We start from the raw sequence: 10,200 nt of genomic DNA, 5'->3' as shown, positions 1-10,200 counted from the left end.
ACCTTTGTCAATAAACACCAATGCAAATGCAGTTTGCGAGAGTTGTTTGCGCAGTGCGCTGTGTGTGCGTCTGTAGAGGGTGTGATTGTCTATAAAAGGAACAGCCAAAGCCAGTTGTTTAAAATCCTAGTTGGACGGTTTCAAATCCCCCCCTTGCACTGTGAGAGGAGAATAGAGGGAGGGGGTGCGGATGTGTGTGTGTGTGTGAGTCTGTCTGCATGTCAGGAGAGCCTTTCCAATCAGGGAAGGGATGGGAGAGACACTGACTGACAGACAGACAGACATCAGACAGACAGACAGACAGACAGACTGGGAAAGCAGAGGAGAACAGAGAGAGAGAGAGAGAGAGAGAGAGAGAGAGAGAGAGAGAGAAAGAGAGAGAGACGCGAGGGGTGGAGCTATTTGAATGAGGGCGTGGTTATGTTGCTGTCACTCACTGGCGGTTGCCATGGTGAGCGGGCGGTCCCGAACAGCGGGACATCCAATGGGAGACGACGCTGCTTGTGTCACCATGGTGACGGGGCTGTGCCCAGGGAGGTTGTGATGGGTTGACAGGTGCGTGACAATCGGAGCTCTCTGCAAGCATGTACGCCAAAGGCAAGAGTAGCAACGTGCCGTCCGACAGCCAAGCCAGAGAAAAGTAAGTTTTATTTATGGGGGAGGAAACCGCCGCGGTGAGGGAAGTTCATGAGCGGCCAGGGGCAGAGTCACACACGGAGCTGCGGGAGGGGAGGAGGGCGCACACGGAGATCCACTCAGCGGCGTGGAGCTCTGCGCTCTGCGCGCTGCAAGGCTGGGAAAGTTGCTTCATTTATTGGAAGAAAGATGGACATTTTGTTGGCGGGGTTTTACTTTAATTAGACAAAATGGGTTAGAATGTAATATGCAGTTTCTGCTTCACTGTTAAATTGTAGTTGTTGTTTTTTCTTCTTCTCTTGTGATGTCTGGACATTTCTGTGCTCCTTGTTTTGTTTTATTCCGGGCTACTTAATTTTTAACATGCATTGGTAGTTTTGCATTTGCTTGGACCTACGTGTGTTTTTTACTATGTGTTTACCCATTCAGACAAAATAACGAATAAACAGTTTTGTTTAAGACGAGACGAAACTAGACCGCGACCGTCTAGTCGGCGGTGGAAGCGGCAACTCGGTCCTCGTATTTGAGGTGTCGCTTTTCAAAGAGACTGTCTCGCGTTTAATGCCACGCTCCTTGAGTCCAGTCCCCGCCAGATGAGACAGACAGTCATGTTGTCGCCACATTTGACGAGACAAACACAGTCGATCCGGCATTTTTATTTTTTATAAATAGTTGTTCATATAGAAGAGGGTATAAACACATGTATGTCTAGGCTACACATGATCAAGCAAAGAAAGCGTTATTTTAATGGAAATGCTTGTCATGGCTGTGGTGTTTCTGTCCATTAGTGTTCACAGAGAACAGAGTTTGACCCAATAGTGGAACTAATTAGGCTTTTTCCTTTTCAGATGAGAGCTTTTACACTGTAGAATTACGCCAGTTTGGAGGTGGACAGGTCAGTTACAGTAGAATATAGTTTTAATAGAATTATCAGGTTGTTAAAAATACCGACATTTATATAAAAAAAAATTTACCACCTGTATTAAGCAATTTGGCACACCATCTGTTTGTGCTATAGCCTACTTTTAAATGGTACTTATTATCAGATGCAATGCATGAATTGTGAAAACTAGATGCACAGAGAATAACAGATCCTGTTTGAAGGCGCGTGAAGGTGAAGGCTGTTCAATTGCATTCAACCAGGCATGGCTGTTTAGTTCTCTTTTGGATGCTCATGGTCAGTGAGCAGGGATCATATCAGAACCCACTGGGAAGGAGGAAGTATTTATTGATGACATGCCTTCGACTGTGACTGATAAGAGATTCGGAGAGGGCAAGAGTTATAGTATGATATAACTATACAATGATTAACTGCATTAAACTTGTATTTTTCAGTTGTTGCCACCTGTGAGAGTCCTTTGGGGTTATTTGTCCTTGTAATATGTCCATAAAAGACCAGATTAATTGTCTCACCTCTACTCCCAGCTACTGCCACTTGTTCTGTCTTTCAAATCCAGTTCCCTCATGTTTGTCAACAGTGTGATTGAGTGTTTAGCTCCATCCCTTGAGCCCCATCCTTTATCCAACAATCAATATGAAAAGGATAGGACTGAACAGTGTGGCTCTATCGCTGACTTATTGCATGAATGCACTGAGCACTGACAGACGCAGAGATGGAAAGCTTTCTCCAGCCCTGGAAGGCACTCTGTGTGAACATATGTAAGCATGCGTGTGTGTGTGTGTGTGTGTGTGTGTGTGTGTGTATGTGTGTGCGTGTGTGTAAACATGAAGGCTACTGTATGTGATAAGCTTTTCTGCTGGGAAAACACAGCAGATATTTATTTTGTAGAAGTGTCACTCAGGAGTCCCCTGACAGTTTGCAGAGCCGCTCAGTTCATCTATGATCAAGAGACTTCAGTTCAAATTTTCAGACATGCTGCGTTAACATGCTTTCTAAGTGGGTTACCTGTTGTCTTTAAAGGAAACGTCTACCTGCACTTTGTTCAAAGATGTGACAGACATGATCTTACATGGAGTTACTTGGAGGTTTAACATTCATGGACACCTGGCTTTGATTGAAATACTTTTGTGTTGTTGAACATGAGTCTAACATTTCAGCCGCAAATACAGTATATGTATGTATTGTACATTTATCAACAACATTTTATACTACTTCCTATCTCTTGGGGAATTAAGGTGATCTACTGTGAGCAGACTGCGGCCCCTTGTAGCACAACAGAGGCTGTCACATTGTGGTCCCACCTGAGGTGGAGGAAATTGAGAAGAAAAAAGAGAGGATGTAGAAACGCCTGATAAATGAATAACACTGAAGTGAAGCATAAGATACTGTATTTCATATAATATCTCAGTATATACTGTAGATATATACTTGGTTAATGCCAAGGCCACAACAAAAGAAAGAACCGGGTGACAAGAAAACACCAGATGAAAAGGCTGTGAAAGGCCAAAGTCAGGCGAGGCAGAGTTTCATTAGTCTCTTAACAAGCAGCCTTGTTTGTCAGTGGTGTGTATCAGAGAAGCAGAGCAGGCCCAACGCCGCCGAGTCTTCAGTTGTTTCTCATTTCTGCAGCGCAGCGGGGGATCAGAGAGAGTCAGAGAGACGGAGGGCAACAACAGATTGAGGGAAAGACGTGGGAGGGGGGCAGAGCAGGACTGAGGGAATTTGCCTGATCATTAGTTTACTGTGTTGTAGTATTGACCTCAGGATGGTCCCCCGCAGACACACGGCTCTGGCATCTCACCCATGTAGATGTAAAGCAGCTCAAAATGCATCTGACCTCTGTGAAACTCTTCACAGTGGTGATAAGACTCTGATTTGAACAGTGCGTTCTTGCTACAGATGATTTTGGTTTATCTGGTGGGCTTACAGTTTGCATACTTGGAGATAAAAAGGTATTATAGCGGGATAAAAATCTTGCTTCAGGAGATTCACAAAATGTAGCACTTTTTAATAGGGCCTACATTCAACACTATAAAGGTGTAGATTTACATACATGTAGAATCTGCCTGAGGTTACCAAACGATATAAAGGAAGCTTCATTTTCTCTCTCTTTAGAAATTGCACTTGTAATGTCACTCTATGCAATGTTAGTCTATTTTCTTTGCATGTCACTTAACCTCTTTGTTGTTGATATGAAAATATTTCAGAAATATAAGGTATTCTGCATGAAGGATGATTGTAAAATTGTACTAACAATGTGATTCAAATTGTCCACGATTGTTATATAGATATACTTTTGTTTCTCCTTTTATAGAAACATATCACCGAAGGGAATTGGCCCCGAAGAGAAAATAATGTTCCTTAAATTGTTATAGTTAAGCCCATGTAACTGACATTTCTCCAGATTGTATATCCTTTACTGCACAAATTATTTGATAAGAAAACACTGACTGCACAAAATAGTACACACACATTTAATGAACACTAAAGCTCTTATCGCTTATTGCTTTCCTTTATTTAACATGTAGAGGATGTGCAGACAAAGAGAAGCAGATGAGTAAGAAAAATGTTTTAAATGATCAGTTTACTCAAATCATGAAAACACATGAATAAATGCAGACAAATTGTTTCACATATGGTATCATGCTACAGACGTAGTTCAGGTTGGATGTGTCTGCTTCTGAAAAGTGTAGTGGCACATGCATTCAACAAAGGCAAACAGAGTTTTGTTTGTGTTATTCAAAGCTATTAAAACTCAACAGAAACAATGTCCACGACCAAGCCACCAACAGTTTTAATCAGGACCATTTCTACACTTAATAAGTGGTTCCAGTCACAAGCAGTATTAATTATAATGAGTAACAGAGACATCAGCAAATACAACCCAAACTGTCTGCACAGCTAGATGCCATACCACCACAAGTATGTATTTTATGATTTGTTTAATCCTTTAAGTTTATAGACAACAGGGATAAGTGCCTTTAGTGAACACTGTCTGGTTCTGAGACAGTAACGTTGTTCAGCTCTCCTCTCTCTGGCTGTACCTGTGCTACGGTCTGCACTTGATCTTGATTCGGAGTGACAGTACACGACCACTGACTGTGTACTGCAGTTGTTCAGTGAGTGTAAGTTTCAGTCACAGGCAGTTAGAGGACACATTCCACGTAGTTCTGGGACTGTGGTCCTGAGTTGCATTGCAGCACATAGTACACATTCCTTTTTCTCTTTTCTGTGACTGTAATGAATCATGGAACAAACGCTGCTTAAAACACACACAGGCTTGCAAGTCTTCTCTCACAGACTTATACAGCACGTAACTGGTTTAGTGGATTTTTCCCTAGAAAGTACTACTTGTGTTTTATTTGTTTTTTTACCAGATTAATAAGCACAAACTGTAAACTCACACTTGTCCAACTATCTTAAGTGCTGTTGTTGTTCAGTCTATTCAACCATAAACCTGGTGCAGACTTAATCATTTGTAGTGCTGTAAGGATCATCATTCTGCACACACACACATGCACACGCACACACACACACAGCTTCTTCTGAACTGAGACGCCTCAGAATCCTGCCAGGAAGCTGCCAATGCAGCATTGCGCAGACTGAGGCAAAGCAGTGCATGCTGGGAGTGTTTATCCGACAGAAGCAATTCAGGCTGCCACTCTGGCTCTGACAGTGAGTCGCGTTACAGGAGAACTACAACAAAAATAGAGCAGTATCTCACACACACACACACACACACACACACACACACACATAGTGTATGCTCACAATGCCTTGCATCGACGGTGCAGGGAATCTTATTTTGTCAGTGCCAGCTGCCACCTTATGAATGTAATTGATGAGTTTTGTGTTTGTTTACTATATCTCAGTGTCCTTGAGGAATGATAGAAGCACACTCATTAGAGGGAAGAGAGAGCCAGATCATTTGTTAGAGCATGAACAAAAGAATGTAGCCAGGGGACAAACATGTTGCTGGTCAGCTTGGTGAAATGAGAGGCTGAGTGTGGAAAATGTAACTAACAAATTTAAAACATGGGTTCAACAGTTGAGAGGTTATAAAAAGAAGGACTGAATGAAAGAAAGATCTATGGAAAAGGAGAGTTTTTGACGAGGTCAGGTGATATCCTGCAGGACCTCATGGTCTAATGCTCCATAATGGCTCTGTGTCAGACCTCTGCACTCTACACGCATCTCACTCTCTCTGTGGATCACTTGCATTGGTAAGTGGCCACACCTGGTTCTGTTGGCCTAAGTCCAGTGACAGAGTAAAAAGCCCCAGTGACAAGCCCCTTAACCCAAACATAAGAGCCACATGGTGGACCACAGCTTTAGCTAAATTGACAGAGGACAATATGAAAGTGTGTGATGATGTGTGCTCTTTGCTGCTTTGGGTCAATACGGAGCATGCTGCAATGTGTAAGTCTGTAAGCCCATCTGAGCTGTCTCCTTACAGCCCTTTCCCCATATGTTTCATCCCTCAAAATCAACCTCCAGCTGTCTGTCACGTTGCCTGTGTGAATGCGAACTACAACATCCAGTGATCATTACACAGCTAATAGCCTCTCCAACTCTCATGGGATACTTGTGAACTACTGCAGGAACACAGAGAACTGTCACCGCTCTCTGTCGCTGTCTCTCAGCAACATTGACGGTCAGTGAAAGATATCGACTTAAAACTGCTGCCGATGTATTTAATCCGCACAGCGTTTTAGATTAGCATCAGTCAGGGATTACAAGAAAACCAGAGAAGAAATGGAGCTCCGATATGTTTTCTTTTTTTCTCTCTGAGTATCCAGAGCTCTCTTCAAACGAGAGTGATGATGACAGTTTGACAAGGCCCTGATAGAAAACACTTTTTAACCTGCTGAACACATAGAGGCTGTTAAAAGTCCTCTTTTATCTGCTGGCATCCCTCCTAGTCTCTCTCTTATCCTCGCTGCCAGAGATGTTACTTGCAACAGAACTGCTATCAAAGCAGCGGCCTCTTATTGAGCTGTGTGAGGCAGGGGGAGACAGCCTCTGATCGACGCAGGCAGAAAAAGGTTGTGATGTGTCAATCAACAGAGAGGACCCTGTGGAAGGCATTCTCACAGGACGCCTTAGGGTCGTTGAGAGGGATCGACGTGACAAAGGGCCTCCGCCGGCATCAGATAGCATGTGGGAAAGGAGAGGAGGAGAGGGCACAGCATCCTGAAAGTCTGTTATCGCTCCCTTTTTAAAAGGGTATGGATGAGTGAATTTCTCACCCGGTGTTGGTTCCTCAAGACCTCATGGGTGTCCTCGAATGCTTCTGTTTCAATTAGAAAAACACCATCACATCATATTTTTTCTTTTTCTTCAGTTGTCTTCCCTTCTTGGACCCCACTCCTCTCCGCAATAGTTACAGTCTATCAGGTTTATCTGTGGGATAGAGACATTGACATTTTTGGGGAGAGGAGGATTCAGATCAGTGCCCTGTGGATGAGTGAGACATGAAGCAGAGAAGATGGGGGGGGCATTTCATCGTATGCTTTGCTGACCATGACTGTAAACTGGGATCCATGCTGTCAGGCTTTGTTCATTTTGTTAGTGGTAGCACTTGTGGTTTTGTTTGGAGGACTTTTTTTGTTGTTGCCCGCGGTGACACCAAATATGCACAGCTTTGCTCCAAACCACAACACGGTAGGGACGCTCCCTCACAGCACTTCCTGTAACCTGAGAGTTCCAGCCAAAAGTAAACGCTGTCGGTGGAAACAGCTCTTACTCTCTACAGGCTCCGTAGAGAAAAGCCCTGCTTACTGCTTTTATTCTTCTGATTTCTGAAACATAGATTGTTTTAGCGTCCTCATTTATTTGCTTTGCCTGTTCAGTATAATAGTACGCATGTATAATAGTCATCTTTTCCTCTATTTTTATCAAGTCAGCCGTGTCACACTCACTCTTACTGTATGACAACTGGCCTTGTGCTCACCGGAGTGGTTTAACTGGCATTGCTATTGTAAGTGCCATATAGTGTGACTGCAGATGCTGCTGTGCCTCTCCTGCCTGCCGAGCGTAGTGGAGGTTGGTCGGAGGCCTCTCTGCTGATATTCCTCCATCATTGATATGCAAGCTGCATCGCACAGGCGCTAGCGCAAGGTTAAGCATGCGTGACGGCCAGGCTTAGGATCTGCTTCAGACACTCTCTCTCCTGCACACACACACATATTCTGTTACTGTGCCTTCTCTCTGCAAAGTCCTCAGCTCTTCTATGTCTTGGCCTCAATTGTCCCTTGTCTGTGTTGTGAAGTTAAGCCACACAGTTCTTCACTTTATTTCTCCATAAATGTACCGTCCTTACATTACCAACATACCTGTCCACTGATCCCTATAAAGTCCTTCATGGCATTTTGTCCCCTCTGAATGCTAGGCAGTATATCCTCTCGCTTAGGATTTAAATCTCTGACATTGAGTTCTTGACTTTTTAAGGTCCACTAAATACCATTTCTCAACCGTAGAGAAGCAGGAAGGATGAATGAGTAACACAAGGTGCAGAGCGGGGCAACAGTGGGACTGTTGATCAGGATACCTTCAGTGTTTGAAGCTAACTAACTGGGAATGAAGACAACTAGTACTATGATGTCTTTTGTTTTTTTGTTCTTGTTATTAAATAGTATTATTAATTTACAGACATCCCAGTCCATGCATTTAACTGCTAATTTATACAACCTCATGTTGCAGCATGATGTATTTTGCTGAATGGTTAGTAATTTATTTATACTTCCTCTCGAGCATCTGTGCAGGCCTTAATAGCCTCACATTCTTCCCTAAATTGCTCTAGATTGCCTTCATCTGTATCAGTTTCTTTTATCTCATCTCAGAGCTCTGTTGTTCAAAAGAATAGAGGCCCATTAGAGCCCGTAGAAAGGAATTCTAATCCTATAAGATTAGAGCATTGCAGTCCTCCCAGTCGTCTCCTTCTCGCTGGAGTTGCTGCTGATTGTGGAATGTTGCATTGTGTGAGCTGAACAATGACAGTATGTCGCTAGATGGTCTGTGGAGCAGGCAGGACACGAGAGTGTGCAGGGCTGTCACATCCCAGGTCTACTGTACATACTCCTGTACAGGGACAGGCAGGCATTGGCCAGGTTCATGAGTGTATGGCAGCTAGGACACCCCTCAGCCCCACTGTATGTGTGTGTGTGTTTGTGTGTGTATGTGTGTGTAAAGAGGATATAAGTGAAAGTAAAATAAAGAGAGGTGTGTAAGTGAAAAAGAAAGATGATCCGAAAGTAAAACAACCTAATCTACTGAAAAAACATGTGCACAGAGACATGATTGTGTGAAGTAATCCCTTCCCTGATCAGCGATTGTCCAATCAAAGGGCAAAACAACAGCCTGATCCTACATCGTTCCTTACAAAGAATTGACTTTAAAATCCTGCTGTTGGTTTATAAAGCACTGAATGGTTTAGGGCCAAAATACGTCTCTGATCTGCTGCTACCTTATGAACCATCCCGACCCCTTAGGTCGTCTGGGACCGGTCTACTTTCTGTTCTCAGAGTCAGAACTAAACATGGAGAAGCAGCGTTCAGTTTTTCTGCTCCACATATCTGGAACAAAATCCCAGAAAGCTGCAGGTCTGCTGAGACCCTCAGCTCCTTTAAGAGAGATTGAAGACTTTTCTGTTTGCTGCCACCTTTAATTGAACCAGATTCAAGGGTATTAATCAATTTCCTGCATTTCTGCATTTTACTACAGTATTTTATTTTCTTACACTGCTTTTTAGTGTTTTAATGACAGTTCCTGTTTTTAATGTTTCAATGAATGTTCTTAATATGAATGTTCTTAATTGTTTTTAAATCTCCTTTTCTTTTGCCTTATGTTTTGATGCTTTTAATGGTTTTATGTGAAGCACTTTGAATTACGTTGTTGTTGTTGAAATGTGCTATACAAATAAACTTGCCTTGCCTTGCCTTATCATATTTATAACACTAGGACTACCTAGCTTTCCACGGCAAGAGTCAGCTCGTAACATTAAAAAGTCAGGTTTTCAACCAACTCATGTAGCTATAACATGAGAACTATAGGTACAAATGATAAAATCTGCTCGCGCCTTTTCAGACGGCAAAATCAACAGGCACCAGCTAGATATCAGGCCGGGCTTCACGAATGGTCAGTTGTTTGTGTTGATTGATTTTTTTTTTTTTATAGAGCTCATTCACTCAGTCTGCAGTATATTAGGCACTACCAGCTTAAACTAATACTGTCTAATACAACAGCGCTGCATTACCTGCATGAAGGTTACAATGCTCATGTTTCAATGTCTTCATGGTCATTTTTGATATCACACTGTATTTAAGTGCTCTTTCCTTTAGGTATAGTTTGTAGTGCTCTAAATCAATTAGTCGATTACTAGCCAATCAACTGCCAATTAATCTGCAACAATATTGAAAAGCAACTTGATTGAGGCAGCAGTGCCATATTTTTCACAGGGTCAAGCCTTTCAAATATGAGGGATTGCTGCACTTAACTTTATATGATAGTAAATCGTCATTCAGCCTCATACATAGTAGTGTTTTGGACATTTTGTATACAGAGCGGGAGATTTTTTTTGTTACATGTATGGCTGCCTCTACACTCACAATCCATTTAACTCCTGTGTGAAACGCTGGAAATAGACTTTAAAAGAATACAATAAT

At 42.6% G+C, this 10,200-nt stretch overlaps 1 protein-coding gene across 1 annotated transcript in view; it reads left to right on the top strand.

Annotated features, from left to right (window-relative positions):
• The first annotated feature begins 515 nt into the window (after positions 1 to 515).
• LOC137867001 (single-stranded DNA-binding protein 2) overlaps positions 516 to 10,200 on the top strand; it is a 50,768-nt gene continuing 41,083 nt past the window's right edge. The window contains exon 1 of the mRNA XM_068703369.1: positions 516 to 640. Coding sequence (XP_068559470.1) covers positions 585 to 640 — 56 coding nt within the window. The 5' untranslated portion in view covers positions 516 to 584. The remainder of the gene's footprint in view (positions 641 to 10,200) is intronic.

The sequence above is a fragment of the Cebidichthys violaceus genome, unplaced genomic scaffold (assembly GCF_023349555.1).
Source record: "Cebidichthys violaceus isolate CVI_PGR_0920_01 unplaced genomic scaffold, fCebVio1.0.p SCAF_9, whole genome shotgun sequence".
NCBI classification, from domain to species: domain Eukaryota; kingdom Metazoa; phylum Chordata; class Actinopteri; order Perciformes; family Stichaeidae; genus Cebidichthys; species Cebidichthys violaceus.
Note: the sequence above shows the minus strand (reverse complement) of the source record. Positions and strands in the feature narration are given on the sequence as shown.